Source organism: Pecten maximus, chromosome 4, assembly GCF_902652985.1.
Source record: "Pecten maximus chromosome 4, xPecMax1.1, whole genome shotgun sequence".
In the NCBI taxonomy this organism is placed as follows: Eukaryota; Metazoa; Mollusca; class Bivalvia; order Pectinida; family Pectinidae; genus Pecten; species Pecten maximus.
The window spans coordinates 6,468,070-6,488,162 of record NC_047018.1 but is presented as its reverse complement, the minus strand read 5'-3'; the positions used below and the strand labels follow the sequence as shown (position 1 = coordinate 6,488,162).

At 35.5% G+C, this 20,093-nt stretch overlaps 1 protein-coding gene across 1 annotated transcript in view; it reads left to right on the top strand.

Moving 5' to 3' along the window:
* The window catches only part of LOC117325073, a 30,778-nt gene extending 11,982 nt beyond the window's left edge, over window positions 1-18,796 (top strand). The window contains 3 exon segments of the mRNA XM_033881002.1: window positions 5,132-5,221; window positions 13,125-14,262; window positions 14,264-18,796. Coding sequence (XP_033736893.1) covers window positions 14,042-14,262; window positions 14,264-16,175 — 2,133 coding nt within the window. The 5' untranslated portion in view covers window positions 5,132-5,221; window positions 13,125-14,041 and the 3' untranslated portion in view covers window positions 16,176-18,796.
* The last annotated feature ends 1,297 nt before the right edge of the window (window positions 18,797-20,093 follow it).

Below are 20,093 nucleotides of genomic sequence, written 5' to 3'. Positions count from 1 at the left end.
ACTCTCCACATTTGGAGTAATGCTGTCCAGATTCTATACCTTCTACTCTCCACATTTGGAGTAATGCTGTCCAGATTCTATACCTTCTACTCTCCACATTTGGAGCAATGCTGTTCTGATTCTATACCTTCTACTCTCCACATTTGGAGCAATGCTGTCCTGATTCTATACCTTCTACTCTCCACATTTGGAGCAATGCTGTCCTGATTCTATACCTTCTACTCTCCACTTCTGGAGCAATGCTGTCCTGATTCTATACCTTCTACTCTCCACATTTGGAGCAATGCTGTCCAGATTCTATACCTTCTACTCCACATTTGGAGCAATGCTGTCCAGATTCTATAGGGGAGAATACGTAATTGTGAAGACCTAGCGGCAGGGTGTTTTAATCTCCAGTATCTAGTTTGGATCAGTGTTGACAACAGAGTAGACATTGTCCAGAGGTGTGGATCTATATGTCTGGGTTGAGTAAGATGGATTTAGATCTTTACTACATTATGTCACTTCAAGATTATAGGGACTTCAATAATCCTACTGGAGATCAGTCATGTGATACAGGTCTTGATCAACCCTACTGGGGATCTGTCATCTGATACAGGTCAACCCTACTGGAGATCAGTCATGTGATACAGGTCTCGATCAGGGCTGATAGAGAAAAACGGTAACTAACTTTGATACAGGTCTCGATCAGGGCTGATAGAGAAAAAACGGTAACTAACTTTGATACAGGTCTCGATCAGGGCTGATAGAGAAAAAAAACTGTAACTTTGATACAGGTCTCGATCAGGGCTGATAGAGAGAAAAAAACAGTAACTAACTTTGATACAGGATAAGGGGGCCTCTTGATCTTACTGGGACTTAGGAACCTGGCAAAGATATATAGACAATTTTGTTATACAAATGTTATCACAGATATTTCTGTTAATATAATGATACCGTTGGTATAAGAAAATATGGGCAATAAATCATTTAAAAATTGTCCAAATAAAATGCTGTTCAGGAAAACAAGGTTAATTACTGTCATGATTATAAAAGCTATCTTGAGAGAGAAAAAATCTTAACAAGACAATGCCTTACCGCGATACTTCTGTCAGATCTGTGATGAGAGTGAGTACAGTATAATTATTACTGCCTTACCGTGATACTTCTGTCAGATCTGTGATGAGAGTGAGTACAGTATAATTATTACTGCCTAACCGTGATACTTCTGTCAGATCTGTGATGAGAGTGAGTACAGTATAATTATTACTGCCTTACCGTGATACTTCTGTCAGATCTGTGATGAGAGTGAGTACAGTATAATTATTACTGCCTTACCGCGATACTTCTGTCAGATCTGTGATGAGAGTGAGTACAGTATAAGTATTACTGCCTTAATTTACCGTGGTACTCCGGTCAGATCTGTGATGAGAGTGAGTACAGTATAAGTATTACTGCCTTACCTTGATACTTCTGTCAGATCTGTGATGAGAGTGAGTACAGATACTTCTGTCAGATCTGTGATGAGAGTGAGTACAGTATATTTATTACTGCCTTAATTTACCGTGATACTTCTGTCAGATCTGTGATGAGAGTGAGTACAGTATATTTATTACTGCCTTACCGCGATACTTCTGTCAGATCTGTGATGAGAGTGAGTACAGTATAATTATTACTGCCTTACCGTGATACTTCTGTCAGATCTGTGATGAGAGTGAGTACAGTATAATTATTACTGCCTTACCGTGATACTTCTGTCAGATCTGTGATGAGAGTGAGTACAGTATAATTATTACTGCCTTACCGTGATACTTCTGTCAGATCTGTGATGAGAGTAAGTACAGTGTAATTATTACTGCCTTAATTTACCGTGATACTTCTGTCAGATCTGTGATGAGAGTGAGTACAGTATATTTATTACTGCCTTAATTTACCGCGATACTTCTGTCAGATCTGTGATGAGAGTGAGTACAGTATAATTATTACTGCCTTACCGTGATACTTCTGTCAGATCTGTGATGAGAGTGAGTACAGTATAATTATTACTGCCTTACCATGATACTCCTGTCAGATCTGTGATGAGAGTGAGTACAGTATAATTATTACTGCCTTACCGTGATACTCCTGTCAGATCTGTGATGAGAGTGAGTACAGTATAATTATTACTGCCTTACCATGATACTCTGGTCAGATCTGTGATGAGAGTGAGTACAGTATAATTATTACTGCCTAACCGTGATACTCCTGTCAGATCTGTGATGAGAGTGAGTACAGTATAATTAATACTCATGGTAGTGACCTGGTACTGCTGGAAGTGTGAAAATTTACAGTCAAGTAATATCTTTATGGAAAATAAATCCCAAAAAGAACACTTGTACAATATGTTAAATAAAATGTCCCCTGATTGACTGATAATGTTTTAATATCTTTGATAAATGTAAAAGATTTTAACCTAACGACAGTATATTGCTGCATGGTTCCTGCTTGTGCCTTGTGTAGACTTGTAAAAGAGAAACATTTAATGTCATGCATCATTAGGTATTAATTTCATTAAATTCCATATCAGTTTAATGTACTTCTACTCAGTTAATTAAAACCTGTTGAAGTGTCAATGTCATACTGACACTGTTAACGGTGCTAGTCTACATGTCATGGGGCTGGCGAGTTAACTGGTAATTTATTATTACTAATTAATTTCTCTTCAAGTCTATGACAGGGAAATCATTACTTAATTATTCACAAAAAATGGTTGCTAATTTGCTAAAGACAAGGATTTATATAAATGAATTATTTACATATCATGTTGGATCAACCAAAGCAGAAAGGTGAATTACTCCTCTTTTTTCAAAAATGTTCTTTGTAAGCATTATAAATTATCTAATTTTAATGTTAAAAAAAAATGAAAACTTTAAATTGGTGAAAATGTCTCTTAGATAAAAATTCAGCTTTAAATATGGCCTGCATTAATTGATGTAAATTTCACTTATTTCAATGAAATATCTTTTTAATGACATTTTAATTCTACTTCAGTTTTTTTAAACTGATCAAATGAAAGTTCAACATTCCTGACAACACACACATACATACTGTACCTAGATAATTTTATGTAAATGTCTTAAAATTGTAATATAACTAATTATAGATTTATCTTGCAGTAGACATATTTTGCCAATTTGGAAAAAGATAAATTCTTTACTTATTTAAAAATGCACACAATATATGTGTTCTAAAATATCTTGATAAATGTAATAAAACTGACTTGCTTCTAATGTCCTTTTTATTTTTAAATAAATCAACATTCCAGCGTATTTGAAAAAAGTTATAAATTCCACAGGACATATTCAACTTCAACACGACTTGCTTATCATTTTTAATACACTTTACAGCACAATATGTATGCTTAAAATTAATGTAGACATTAAGATATTCTACATTTAATTCTGTCTCTACAAACGCAAAAAAAAATACAGATTTTGTCATTTTAAAGAGGCTTACCCGCAGACGGACTGGTAAACGGCACATCTCCGATCACTAAATAAACTTCAGTACACGTTTCTATGTGACAAAATTAGAGGCTTTCCGACTTTATTTCTTGAAAACAATTACAGAATATGTATTTAAAAGACGTTTTAAAACTCAACCTGAGAGGGAAATGTATGGAATATAACGGCAAATCTTCTTTGTAAATCGCCGCTGCCTTTGAAGTTATCACTGTGCAGCACTGTGCACGTGCTTGTTTCTTTGATGTGTCAATCAAATTAGACTTATTGCGGGTTGCGATTAAATAAATAATATTTAAAAATGAGGTTTTAATATCACTTTTCAGCATTTTATAAGGAAAATAAAATGAAAAACTCAACAATTCCAACAATCTGTCATGTGTAAAAAAATCTTTTTCTATTAGCCAATTTTTCTGATCTCTCTGCGGGCAAGCCTCTTTAAATGATGTGACTGTCTTAAAACACGATGTAAATATTGACTAATTCCAGAAGAAACTATAAGACGTATACTATAAAACCCCGAAACTGATGAAAATATTCTGTATATTTGAGGTTGTGTTTGAGATCTAAGATATTTCACAATAATACGGATTGGTTATCTTTCTGGTTGGTATCATTCCAATCTATCAATAATATAAATTATTTCATTCAGGTGTACATATTTAATGAAAATATTTTGATGAAAGAAAATTTGTGATTAAGTACGTAAGCCTGACTTGACCTGGTATTATAGTATGTAGAACATTTGATTGATTCCACTGATAATCTTACGGCGTTCTCAGTGTAATCAAACGTAAGTTCAAAGAAAATCAGACTTAAATCTGTTGATTTAAAATGGTGATGATATGTACGGAAATGTTTGACCTACGGAACTTTAAGCAGCAAGTACAAAAAACCAAGTGAACCAAAGTATGACGTTGGTTAAGCCTACTGATGAATGTACATCTTCTTAATCAAACACAAACCAGGCGGTGAGCCCTCTTTATTCAACACCTACTCGAGTCTAAAATTGACAAGCTTTCGATTGCCAGGTACATAAGTGTTGCGTTATCTGTAGGGAAAGTACTGGTGAGGAGCCCTCAGTAAGTCGGCTAATGTATTGATATACTTGTGTTATCAGGAGAGTACTGTACGGGAATCGAGAGAACTCTCTTACACTTGGCTTTATGTACAGTTTTACTCTTGGTGTTGATTCTATAGAGGAGAAAGTGTAGTGGCTCTTATAACCCTGCCTTCTAGGTTGGGTCACAGTGGACAAAGGTCTAATTATTAGACAGTTTCTTTTGCTAGCTTTTGGTCAATACACAAGATAAGCTTGAGGATCATTATTTTTTACTTCTGAACTTCAATTAAAAAAAAAAGATCTTATTGCAATCAATGTTAATTCATTATTTTAACAGTTTTGCCCTGTAAATGTATACTGCTATTTATCTAAGGATAGGCACAGGGTCCTGACTATACTCAATGCCACACGGGAATTTGTTCCACTATTATAAGATACCAGGTAGTCTGTCACAGTGTTCAGACTGACCAAGTGTTATCTGTGGGATGAGAACCACATGCATGTCTTCCTTACATATGGACAAGGTTCTGACATACCATTGCGACATCATAGTCTTGGTATATATATAACATTTCGTACATATTTCCAGGACGGATCTAAAGCGAGTACATCCGATTGAAGGAGATATTTGTCCGAGGATCGATGGTGTTCTCACCTGTGGAGAGCCGACAATCTACAGGTAAGTTATGTTATTGATTTCTGTTAGGATCTGTTTCACGCTTTAGAGAATTTATTACATGTAGAAATTGTGTCATCAATTTTGATGAAATCTTGGTTGATTCACTTAGGATCCATCTGTCCCTATAACCCTCACACCGCATTATAACTGATAGCATCATAAAACCTGACTTTAAGTTTTGTACTTTCAACTAAAATAGAATTTGTTCAGGATTCTACACATAAATTGGCTCATTTTGGCTCATCATTTTAAACATCTCGCCACTAGACACTGTTTATTACAGTGTTACAGTATTTTATTGACTTGGGTCTGTACACCTTACATGCTGGTGTCAGTACCTAGATCATGGTGAATTCATCACAAATACCCACATGTATAATGTTTTCTGATCAGAATGGCAGAGGATTATTCTTGTCCTCTGTTCCATCAAATAGCGGAAAATAAAAGAAAAAAATACATCCCCGTTAAACTTCTCTGGCAAAAAGTCAAATACGTGGTAACATATAAAGAAGACATTTTTATGGCTGGATAGACTTTCATTATTCGACACAATACAGGTGATATTGAATGACTACAAAGAATTACAGGATCATCCACAAACTACAAAAAAATATCATCAAGATTACATTTGATTATTGTGTGATAAGGGGCCATTGTTGTAGATATAACTAGCGGGGATATAGAAGATGGAGGTATGTAGAAGGATTGGTGTGAACAGTCTTAAAGACGGACACCTGTCCGTTTCTGTGTTTCTCTACCTGTGGCGCCTGATCTAACCCTGGTCTTTTCCTTACTTTGATGTTTGTAAATATTGACCGACTAGTTTGTGTTCTCTGTACCCCCATTATTTGATGTAGACTGTACAAATGGGTGGCATAGCTACCCTCAGTCACGACAACCACATACCACAGTGTTACAGGTTATACACTGTAACTATAAAGGCGTTCTGTGTCATTTTGCAAATGATGCAGATATTTTCATTGATAAATTGGAGACATTTCAGAGGTTATGACCTTCACTTATTTCTATATAACAGAGAGGTCATTATTTTCTCAGTATCTGGGACTCTCAGGTTTTCTAGTGTGATGCTTTTAAATAAAATCAGAAAAAAAGGGCTTGTCAAAATTTCACAGGAATATAAGTTATGGAATTGTTGACCGTAGATCATCTCTCTCAGATCCTCACTGGTTAATCATAATAGGTTTGAGGTTATGTTCCCATGTGGCTTTTCTATCCGCAAAAATTTTTTATTGTCCTTTGTTAATTTTAGTATTCTAATCGTGTCTGGAGATCTCCTCATACAGTTTTGACCAATTCAAAACTTGGTAGAGGTGTATTTTGATTCTACAATTTTAGGAAATCAATACTTTAATTTTGTCCAGATAGTCAGATCTTGTATCTTTCAGGTTTTGGCCAGTTTCTCTGAAACTTTGTAAGGTTTATGATTACGATATACTATTATGGTTTCTTAATTACATTTATATAAGTGATATTTTCTGTAGTTGTGTTCTATTTTTGGACGAATTTTATCAGCACAGAATATCTGGTTAACACACTTTCATTAGACCTATTCATCTGAAGTGTTTCTGTGGTTTCCGGAGTAAATGGAATATTTATTCAAAATTTGACACAGGAATTTATTCTTATCTATTAAAAGGTTCAGACATTTATGTGTGATGTCATTCATTGTTCATGGTTTAAATCATTCATGCCTACAATATTTGGATATTCGTGGGATGGGATAAATAGCGTGGCTAATGGACCATGAATTTCAATTACTCCAGGTACAACTTACACCAGCCAACGGAGAAAAATCTGTTTCACAAGGTAATGTACAGGAAAGGAAAACCTCTTACTAGTTGCTTAGATTGATTTTGCTTGTCTAGTACATGTTCAGCAAGCTTTGGGGAAGTATTGGATTTTCTGGTATGGTAGAGAGGTTATAATTAGTATGTTCGCATTGATTGTCAGCCTGTGGCACTATAAACAGGTCATTCTTCAGGTGATCAGGAAGAAAATTGTATAGCCATTTGTTGACTGTATGGAACTGTCAGGACTTGATTCAGCTTTGTTTACTTGGTTGTAACAACTGTGAAGTGACAATAGGAGCTGTGTTTGTTACCTGTACAGGTTAATTACAACAAGCTCCCTCAGGTAATGTTAAGGTGTTGTATACAGGTGAACATTCCTAACTGGTAGATGGGGACTGGGGTGCATTGGTTCCCTAATCAGGCAGAAACAGTGAACAGAAAACCCAGGCACCGTTATAAGTTAACAGTGAACAGAAAACCCAGGCACTTTTATAAGTTCTTTATATCAGCACTGGATTGTAGTTACACTACTACAGATGGACCTGTAATCAGTTAATTATAATTTACAAAAATTTAATTACTGACAACTCTATACGGTATGTATTGCTATTTATCACATACAAACATTACGTCATGCATGTATTTATTTGTGTGACTTAGATATATAAACTGTGTTGATTTATCAGAAATTTCTAAAACAAAATGTCTTTTTTGTCCTATCAAAAGAGAACACATTGAAGATACAGTTAACTACTTGTCACAATACTGAAAATTGTATACAAATAATTTGGAAAAAATAACATTTCATTCCTTGAGTGTTTGATATTGCCATGATTATTTTATTTCTGGGGTTGGGGATCTCATTATTTGCCAATATTACATGATACCATGACAACAGTGTTAATTCTGACATAATCACATCAGAAAAACAAAATAAGCAAATGTTCTCTTTTGTTAGCTAACTCTAACCCAAATGTTCTCTTTTGTTAGCTAACTCTAACCCAAATGAGATTGGCATAGTTTGTATATATTTATTGTTGACAATATACACAGCCATATATAGAAATGAAATAGACATGTAATTCACTGCGGACGCCAATTAAAAAGGGTGTATGTACAGTGGATTTGTTTGGAGAGTTTTTTGCCTGATTTGAGAGGATATCTATAATTCAAACTTGACATTGTGATAAGTAATACTTATTCTTGCAATATCACAGTAATAAATATTGAATCGGAGATCTGTGTGATAGGCCAGTGTTAGTTAATTCATTAGGTAGGAATACATTTTAGAATGAAATACAGTGTATTATAAGTATTCAGATGACATCCTTTCACTTACAGTTGTAAGTTCGTGTTTTACGTCTTCATAATTCTGCATAATAGGAATAAATCATTTTTGGCAGATTAGAAATGGATTGGATTAACATGTACACTGTAGGTAAAAAAAAAGATATCTTTAAAAATCAATCACAAAAAGTACTTATTGAATACTAGTGGTTACTGAAATAAGCCTTAATCATTTGTAAAGGTTTTTCATGCAATTTACAAGTGCATCAAATTACAAAACATTCCAAGAGGTTTTGTTTGTGATAGCCATTACAGGGAAATAGTGATTATTTCGTACGAAGAGTCACCAAGATTCATGTTATGTTATACCTGTCAAGAACATTTATTTGTAAGAGGTACTACATTTCTTTTATGACACCGGAAATTATTATGTCCATCTAAACCCTCAATGCCTCGCATTAAAGGGCATCGAAATTAAAAAACATGGAATTGTGATATCTTATCACCTTAATATGACAAGATTTAAAATGAAATTTGTACTTTGGTACGTATTCTTTTCACCCAGATTGAAAAGATGAATTATGAAAACTCGTTAAGGTGGAAGGTGATAGCCCTCACTAAAGCTCCAGTAAACCAGTACGGTAACTACCATGTACACAGGGAAATGTGTAGGTATACATTTCAAAACAAATGTTTGTGTAAACGGATCTAGGCCTAATTATTGTGTGATTATTCATAACTTTTCTTCATTATCTGAAATACTATGTTAATTTTCTGGAAACATTTTTTTTATCTCCGTAAAGATGTGAAATACTATGCTAATTTTCTGGAAACATTTTTTGTTATCACCGTAAAGATGATATAAAGATTGATGATTATGTATACTCAGCTATTCAAAAGTTCTTTATTACTTACTGTAATGAAGCAACTGTTCAGATGTTCATGTCAGATGTTTCAATACAGCAAGGTTTAATTTTAAAGATACAACAAAATTACGCGTGGGACACCAAAGGTGTTTAATAAAGGAATCATTTGGATTAGAGATAGTTTTCCTGACCCTGAGCCTATAAAAAAAATATTTGTTTCATCAATACCATGATAAAATTCATATTTTAACATTGTATATCTGAATATTTAGTGTTTATTGTATATCTGAATATTTAGTGTTTATTGTATATCTGAATATTTATTGTTTATATGATTTTCAGTTTTTATCAGCTACAGTTAATCAATATGAATTTTATATTTAAGAAATAATTAGACAGCTGTTGACCTTGATAGAAGCCATGAAAACCTCACCAAAGTAGATAAGCTGCAGTTCTAGGGCATATCATGATGGGAAAGGTTCAGGGGCACCTGTCACCAGGCACCTTTTGGGTCAGTTGAATGTTTAATTGATTCTGTAAATCCCTAATGGCAGATCTAGGCCCTGGTAGCCCCCACACACATTGAGATGTTGTCAGTGGAATGTTACTGTGTGAGGGAATTCAATTATATCTTTAACATTGACCAGCCTTTCAGACATTTATTTGTGTTTATTCCGTACTCTATTCATATTCTGTATCAAGACAAACTGGACCCAAGTTTGACCATTTTCATCCAAGTCCAATAAATTAGATGTTTCCGACATTTTGTCTATTATCATGATAAGGGATCTAACGTTATGTTGTCACATCACTAGTTGTCAGGTTATGTGTGTTCTGCTCGTTAGGCATGTGGTCATGTAGCATTAGAAAATAACTCCTAATGAATTAAGGGGTTATTGTATAGACAAAAGACCCTATTATCTGTCCTTGTCCAGAACCTGGCGTATGGTTATTTGTGTATGGTATTGTCATTAAATCACTCGAAGGATCAAGATGACATCATGTGTTGTCTGTCATCATGCACCATGCATAAACTTTTCACATTTTGGGATTCTTTTTATGTTGGAGTCAGTCCAAAATCCAAGATGGTCACCATCTTGCACAAACGCATTTTTTCTCAAGTTCCGCCCTTGGGATTCAGCTCAAACTTGCATGGAATGATTCTGAGATGGTCCTTACCAAGTGTCGTTATTTTTCTGTAGGTCCAAAATCCAAGATGGCCACCATGGTCAACAGTGCCACTTTATACTTGCTACTGAGTATGTACATGTATATATATAGTCACGTGCTTGCTTTAGAGTTAGATAACTATTAAGGCCTTTGGGCCTCTTGTCAAATATACATACTATTTGTTCCCGGTTCACAAACAATATTGTGTCACAATATGAACCAGACTGTTTCTGGTGATGGATATCATCTGGTTTATTGTTTGACTTTTAGAAATCAAGCAGTGTTCCCTGATTGAAACAACCCCATGTATCCAGCTCTCGTTAACAGTGGTGTGCGTTTACCTGCCCGTCACTCAGGTGTGGTGATGCTGGTTTTGTCATCAGGACTATATCTATCACCTGTATTTCTTTCAATATGGGCTTCAGTCCTCACCATTCATGATGAAGTTGAGATTTCCTAACTTACCAACCATAAATGTTGTTTATCTTCGCTGTAAATCTATAAAGTCAAAATGGCTGTATAACAACTGTACAAAAGAACTTGGTTATAAAGCCGAGAGTTGAGGAGTTCACCTGTGTCACCTTGAGAATAAGGATGCTTCGTTTGTTACTCATACACATATATATCTGATAATCTTTTATCTTTTTTTTTTCAATATCCATTTCTAACTGTGTTATTGGTCGTTCACTCTGACATTTAACTACTGATGAGGGAGATGGCTTTCCTTTTAACTTCCCTCGACATTTCAATTAAAATTTACATTATTTTATCCAGTTTTGATAACAGTAATAGGTCCTGGATATGTATTTAAAATGAACAGAACATTTAGAAAAACATGCATTATCCCGACAGTGTCCTCCCTGAAGCGGTTCCTCAGTTCAAAACCTGTTATGTTGATTTAAAGGTTTAAAATGTGTGAAAAGGAATTGAAAAAAAATCTGAATGATTTATTCTGCTTTAAAAGGAATTTGATTGTAAATGCTATGAATGCTACGGGTTTCTGTTCATTTGTGGTATCTTTTCACAATGTATTGTGATGAAAACCTACAAATGTGACAATTTCTCTGTGACCATTTGTAAAAAGGTGAAAACTGTGGATGGGTATGGTAAGTATCACTGTGTTGTAAGTATGTGTGAAGTGACTGATAGGCTGTACAGCCGAAAGTAATAAAAGAATTGAATTGAAGTGGAGGACAGTTAGCTAGCTGGTGTAGTGGGTGAGGTATGGTCATATGACCAACTGATGGACATGGTTTTATACATCGGCACATATGATTACATAGTTAACCAAATGTCTTTCTAACTTTAAATAGTCAAAATGTTTTGGTATGAATTCAAAAACTTACTTTTAATATTTCTAAAATCATACTGCTGAGATAAATTTAATAACTCTAAAAAGTTAAAAATTTTGGGGTATTTTATTAAAAAAAAACCCAAAAAACATTATTTCTAGGTACATATGAAAGCATATGTTACAGGTAATTGATTGAATTAGAAATACATGAATGAACAGGACTACTTGTTAGTCCTGGGTGTACAATGTGTACCTGTAGAGGTAATTACTAGTATAGGATAACATACATTAGTGAGGGCGGTTCTGGTATCCTCTAACACTTCAATTACATTTCTCCGGTGAAAACAGGTAGACCGTTCACAATCAAAAACAATATCAATGCTTTTAAAATATTTTTGTGAAAGCTGGTTCAGCTAGAATTTTTTCTCAAAACACAATAACTATTGTTATTGAACTTTATATGAAATTTGACAATTATAGTTTATAGAGTAAATCGGGACATTGTCTGAGATTGTGGATTGTGATAGGAGGAATTTTTATAATGTAGAGAAAACAAGAGACAGTTTTGTTCACTGTCACCTGCCAGTGGTGGAAACAATGTCATATTACCGGTGTTTACTATGTCAACATTCAGACATGTCTTGTATCGTTCAAATTCTTTACTGAGTTTTTGTGAAGCTTTATAATTTATAAACCCTGAGTAAGCAGGAATTTGTTACTTAAATTACTTGTATGAAATATATGGAAAAAAGGAAGTGAGAACTTTAATAACCAGAATCCTTCATGTACTGTTCTAGGCAGAATTTATTTGTAGGGATATTTGCATGGCAGTTTCTTTTAAATAGGATTTGTAAAAAAAATCTTAAAATATTTTTACCACAATATTTGATTTTTGTTTAAACTTTTTCCACATACATTTTATGTGCATGTATTTTGATTTTGGGATATCTTAGCTTTCGTTACAGATTCTATTTTACTGTGCCAGAGCTAGCCTTTTATACACACGATAATTTTGATTTTTCTATACTATATAGCAGATATTTTTTTCGCCAAATGGAATGTCAAACATATAGAAATGATTTTTGACATCGGTATAATTAGACGATTGAAGAAGGATGTGTTGACTGAGTGTCAAGGGTAAACATGGTGTGTGGAACACCATACGATTGAAGACCGTCACGATATTCAACATAATGATAGTCTTCACCTGCTTCCTTCTTTAAAATTTGAAAAATGTCTTTATTTTCATGCCATTGTAAGGTTTGCTGTAATCATTGAAAGTATATTGTAAGGACATCGTGTACCATTGTAGTAGTCGTATACCCCAGATGGAGACAGGTCGTATTGATTACACTTCTGTCAGTACTCAATTCGATATACCTCATTTCAAAAAACATTTTGAATGCTTAAAAGAAAACTAGAGATTATCTGCACAGGTATCATGGTCTAATACTTTTGTTTTTCTCTTACTTCAGACTTGGGCTAAGAAGAAAGTTTTAAATCTACCATCCCGATAAAGACTCTCCAATCAGATGGTCGTTTACCGTGGAACAATACAGAGTTATAACAGGCCACTATCACCTTACCAACAGGTTGGATTGTTTAACCATATACCGTCTTCATACAAGGCGATTCAGAGATATCCATCGCAAAGTTTCATCTTCTCAATTCTTGTTGTAACTGAGCGTTTCTATTGGAACACATTCACTGCGGGCAGTGTGACTACAAAAGGGCATGAAAGATTTATTGACTGACTATAATGCTGTTCTGAACAAGCATGACTGCACACAATTTGTGATGAAAACTTTACCATACATTATTTATACAATGTAAAAATCGTCCACACCATGTAAACTGGCTCACCCTGGAATTCTTTTGTGAAGGGCTTGAAGTACCCCAACACAGGATAGCCCCTTAAGGGAAACCTAACCCATCAGGGTTGTAGGAGGACAGATAGGCTTGCAGGGGGACATATTTGTGCATTGTGCTTTTCCTCCATTTCTCCTGTAGGGCCGGTAGTGTTACCAAGGGTTGAGACCGAAAGGGCTGCATTCCTGACTGGCGCTCAGATATCATGGATACCTATAATGACTGTGAGCATGGACACATCAAACCGATTATACTTATCTTGCGTGGATATATGCTATTGGGATAGAACTGTCCTGTGAAGTTTTCGAAGTAAGAGGTGTATTTGATGACTGTGTTAGTCATCTTTGATGTGTTATCCTATCTATGTAACGAGACACTAATTGACTATTTGATACATAGTTGACAGGTTCGAGACTTTACCTGAAATCTGCCATTAAACTGGATGTGTTATCAGCAGTGATAATTGTTATGATGATGGGTTAATGTGATTCATCGCCATACAGTTGGAGAAACAACACAGAACATGGGGTGTCCATGTTTACCCGTGTGCTTTAGCATTTACATTATAATATCATTATTACTTCACGTTGGTGAAGTGGTATTGAATACATTTTTCGTGGTGTATCTGTTTCCCTCCCTGGAAACATGGTTCACAGTGGTCCTCGGACTGATGATGTTGCCGATGGTGCTGGTTCAGCTTGTTTCTGCACTGCTTCTCCTCCAGAAGCGCGGTGAACACCTGACCTGCTGGCAGGCCTTTCTCTACTGCTATCATTCACATCCTCCAGCTCGGTTTTGTCTGGAGACATCTCCGGATCATCAAGGAAACTGAAGTCCTATGGAAAAAGAGGGACCTGGCAGATCTGCTATTGCTGAGACTGTTTTATGCGTTTTCAGCGAGTTTACCTATCCTTGGAGTCCAGGCCTATTTCATCATCTTCAAAGGAGTTGAGGATACGATCATCATATGTGCTGCAACAGTTACACTATTTTCGACATGTTGGGTTCTAAGTAGCTTTAGACGTCGCAACGAAACTGAGGATATTGAGAACATAGTACTTTCGTGTCCTGGTACAATATTTCGGTTGCTATGGAGACTGGGAGAACTTGTTTCGCGTGTGTTATCCCTGGCTGTGTTTGCCTCTGTCTACCATTACTGGGTATTCGTGGTGACAGGATTACACTGGCTCACAATGCTAGTGTGTATCTGTACATCCTTTCTTGCCGTACTTGAGATTAAGGCGGCCAACCGTTGCTACAAGTTTTTCCTTTGCATGCTGATATCCTATATGTATGTGTTCTGCCATGTCAACTTCAGCAGCAATGGCGCCCAGTTCCGTTATATAACTTATTACGTGATTATGTTCCTTGAGAATGGAGTTCTGACAACTGTGTGGTACTTCAGCGTCCAAGGATTAGTGGATAAGTTCAAAGTCTACACTCTACTCTTTATTATCTGTAGTGCTTTCCTCATATCTATCATATCCATGATGATTTATTATAAGCTTTTCCACATTCCGATGTCGGATATATCAAAAGAGAACCGTTCAAATTTGTGTGTACAGGATGGATGTATAAATTGTAAGCTCAGTCTCTGTGTCAAACACAGCAAGATGTTACAACGACCTTTTAGTGCTGGGTGGATCTCCCAGTACCAGGAGGCACTCCTCAACGGGGATTACTACAAAAACCTCCTCCAAGACTCGTTCATTGACTCAGAAAATGAGTGTAAATCTACAACAACTGAGTCTTGTTCTGGCAAGGAAGAACAGACTGATAACAAGGAGGATGATGTGAGTCCATTTACGAGAAAGACATTAAGTTTTCAGTCTAACGGTACATACAGTCACCGTCGATTTATCAGAACTGACGTTCAGACTTTGGCAGCTCCAAAAGACCATTATGACTCTGAAAGCATGTTGTCTTATATAGCGCCAACTGTACCTACAGGGTCAAGTGCTGGTGGTGACTCGTCAGATGAAAGTGACATTTCTGTACCCCTTCCTCAGCTCCAAGGTAGTCCTGCCAATAGTGAGACTCGCTTACTTACTGACAGTTGGGACAATCTACAACAAGACAATTTGGGATTTGATCCAAGTACAAAGAAAATGTTGCCAGGGTTCCGACCCATCCCTGCCCAGAATTTGGAAGATTGGTACTCAGACGGTTACAGTACAGACCACACAGAATCAGTGTACCAGCTCCCCATTACAGTTCTTGCCAAAATGAAAAGTAGCAGATCAAAGTGTAGAGATCGTACTTCTTTAGCCTCAGACTCAACTGAGTGCACCATGTGTAGAAACATGAAATCCTACAAACTTATCCGTAAATATTCTCGGGCATCCAGTGTATTGTCAAAGGAGGACGTTATTGAGGAGGAACGCGAGGTTGATAAAGATAAACAGCCTATCCTCAGTGAACCAGTGTACTTATATTCACAGAAAAAAGACATCAGGGCTCTGATACAGGACCCCAGACGTTTTACAGAGCCGGACCCGGTATATACCGACTCATCGAGGGGTCAGGCATGGTACAACTGTAGTGAGTCAGGAGACAGTGCATTCCCACAGGAGTACTTCAGTTCTAGTAACTTTGAAACAACTTTCGATGAGGATGAGGATGGTATTAGTGAATCCAGTTATGAACTCATAATATAGCTTTGTTAATAGATTTTTTATCATTTAGACAATTTTAAACAAAATGTCCCATTTCCAATCATCGTTGAAAACCAAAGGGCACCATTTATTGTGTACAGGTTTATGTGTGGTATGTATGATGTACTTCACATTTATATATTTTTACTCACAAAAATCAACGTCAGACAATATACTAGAATTGTTCACTCACTAATCCCCAACAACTAGAAATGATCATAATCCTTATCATAGTATGTGTGCTACCCGAGATATATTTACTGTGGGTTAAGTTACAGTTTTCATATTAGACATTAAATAGTGGAAGTTTACACACAGTATTGTAAGCTGTGTAGGGCTCATTGTTAGTATTTCACTGAAAGTAAATAAAACACTGGGGTAATGGGACATTTCATTTTGTAAGTAAATTTTCTTGTTAGAATATTTGACAAATTGTTTCATAGGGAACATGTTCACATACCAGTGTGGACAGCTACAGATTATAGATCTAGTAGAACAAATTTGAGCTCATCGTTTTGTAAATCTTGCCACAGTAGAACTTAGTGTAGAATGGAAACAAAGAAATTGATATAATCAGGCAGCTTATAGTCGTGTAATTGACATGGAGTACAACATATTCTACTTTCCATTTATATTTTTTTTAAGCATATTTGTGAGAATTTCAAGGTAACTTTTGATAAATTGTGGATTTCATATTAAAATTGACAAATAACCAGTAAGGTTAGTTCCATTATAGTTTGTGAATCCCCTCAGAACTTCCTATAATATGCTAAAGGTGGGTAATTTCAAAGGTTTTTTTTCTCACTTTTTGAGGATATAATAAACTGAAACATCTAGACACCATTAAGACAAAAAGAAGGTAAAAACTTAATAACCACTGATAAAAAAAACCAGTATTGGGTTGTGTGTATTTTTACATTTTAACTGTACCTTATGTTATACAGTGAGATCACTAACACACTGTTAAAAAGATTACAGATCACATAAATTGTGGCCCGAACATTTGTCAACCTAATGTGTATGTACCAGGTACTCTGTCCATATATATACACCATGTGTACAGCAAAATCTACATTAATGTCTCCATCTCAAACAGGCCTATTGTGTGTGCCAAAAAACATTTAAAATCATTATTCACAAAAAAATTCAATGGTTCTATTTATTCTAAATTCAGAAGAAATATCCGCTTTTTTCACAACTGAAGCATCTGGGCTTTCCTTTCATTGGATTATGTGGAATGTTGTTTTTTACGCTGTCTTTGTTCACATCTCAAGATTCGCCTCTGGGTTTAGAATGCTGTTAAATTCTCGTGTCAATATGCCACCTTCTATCTTTTCAAAGTTTAGTTGCCGAGATATTTGACAACAGTTTCCTTCTTTGTTGGGTTTATGGGTCAAACCCTGTTCCCTATTGATCTGTACAAACTAAGGGTATATGGAAACCATAGAATACAAATTACATGGCAATTTAAGTGCTAATAATTACTTTTTTGTCTCTTTGTCTTTTTCTAACTCATTTTATTTAAAAGAACTAGACCTGCTCTATAGAAGAAAAATCCCCCAAAGATCTTATTGTTCAAGAACAGTACATTAATAACATACAAATTTGAGTTTCTTTTCTGCGTTATATGTTTGTCCTTGGGGATGTTCCAATTGACTATTTTAAACATTCTAAGGGAGAAACTTCTTATAAACAACATGATAATAATGTTTCTAACATACATCCAACAGTACCAAACTCATCTCTCCTCTATTTCGTGTAAAATTGATATCAGTTACCATTGGTGATGTTACTCTTGTGTTCTGTATAAAAGTGCAATATTTATGTCCTTGTGTGATATACATGGTTTATAATTATATAAGGAGATTGTACATACGGTATGTTCCAATTACAAGTTTATGTTATTAATCTGAAGATATATATACTTGTAAAAAATGATGAACTCGTTTTTAATTTTATGTGTTATGCTGACATAAATTATTCTTACTTGTATAATACTGACAAATCTGTGAGCTAGCTAGGGTAGAGTTTTAAACACACTCAGTATTCCTTAGTGACCCAGATCCCTAGCTGTAATATTTTATGCCCACTGGGAAACCCATGTACATAGATATTATCCATATATCCCAGATTTGTCTTAAACTATTATTTACAATTTATATTATCAAAAACAAATGGCAAACTTGTCATAATATTATAATAGAAATCCACACATATCATATTCTATATAGAATTTCCATCAAATTACATAGTTACAGATCTTATAGATAAATGCGATGATCTTACAGATAAATGCGATATTATTTCCTCTTTATCTACCTCAGATTCCGATACCCTTGTTCCTGCTTCGTATAATACAGGATAGTATTCTGTGTGGGCTTTTTGTTAGTGTATATAATGGCAATAATTAATTCTGCTTGACCTCTGTTTAAACTAAGGTCAAGCACAAATGTTGATGGTATTAAAATGGTATTTAAGTGATACAGACCAGCATCGATATTGAAATTACAAGAAAATTATTTCCCATGGACTTGTTAAATTTTGATAAGAAAATGAAGTGCAGTATATATTTTGTTATATATTTGTTCATTTCCATATTATTATAATAAACAAATACAATCAATTATATGATTATGTTTTTATTTTATTGAAATGAAGATCAACAAATGTGATTATTGCTGAATTAATGACACAACAGTATACATTTCAGCACACCCTTCCAGGGTCTCGTCTTGATGCCTCTACACAAATTTTCTGTACAGAAGACAAGTATATGGAAAGTGTAACCCATTGGATTTAGAAACTGATGGTGCTCACGACTTCTGAAGTCCATCTTCCATACAGTTATAATGAAAGAGTTGTAAATCCACATGATAGTTGAGGTTTTGATCACAGTGTATAACACATTAAGAGTGAAAGTGATAACAAATTTTAGTTTTATGGGTAAATATCAAAGGATCTTATAAACAAAAAAATCACCATCAACACCAGTAGAACCTGTTTGTAGGCAACACTTTGTGTGACATTTAAACCTGCCCCTTACATCTCTACTACCAAGGTATTAGGATTTATTCAAATTAAATTCACATCTTATACCAACTCTCATAGCATTACAATGTTTTATCATAAGTTCATATTCAATTCCATTTTCTTTTAGGTAAACTAGTAATAATTCCCGTTCTCAGACCCCAGGGACAGCATTAGGTAATAGTAACTCATCTGGGGCCTTAGGGACATCAACAAGTAATAATAACTCATTTACGGTCTCGGGGACACCCACAGGTAATAGTAACTCATTTCCGGTCTCAGGGACACCAACAGGTAATAGTAACTCATCTGGGGTCTGAGGGACACCAACAACTAATAGTAACACATTTGGGGCCTCAGGGACACCAACAACTAATAGTAACACATCTGGGGTCTCAGGGACACCAACAACTTATAGTAACACATCTGGGTTCTCAGGGACACCAACAGGTAATAGTAACTCATCTGGGTTCTCAGGGACACCAACAACTAATAGTAACACATCTGGGTTGTCAGGGACACCAACAGGTAATAGTAACTCATCTGGGGTCTCAGGGACACCAACAGGTAATAGTAACTCATCTGGGTTCTCAGGGACACCAACAACTTATAGTAACACATCTGGGTTCTCAGGGACACCAACAGGTAATAGTAACTCATTTACGGTCTCAGGGACACCAACAGGTAATAGTAACTCATCTGGAGTCTCAGGGACACCAACAGGTAATAGTAACTCACCTGGGGTCTCGGGGACACCAACAGTAATAGTAACTCATCTGGGTTCTCAGGAACACCAACAAGTAATAGAAACTCATCTGGGTTGTCAGGGACACCAACAGGTAATAGTAACTCATCTGGAGTCTCAGGGACACCAACAGGTAATAGTAACTCATC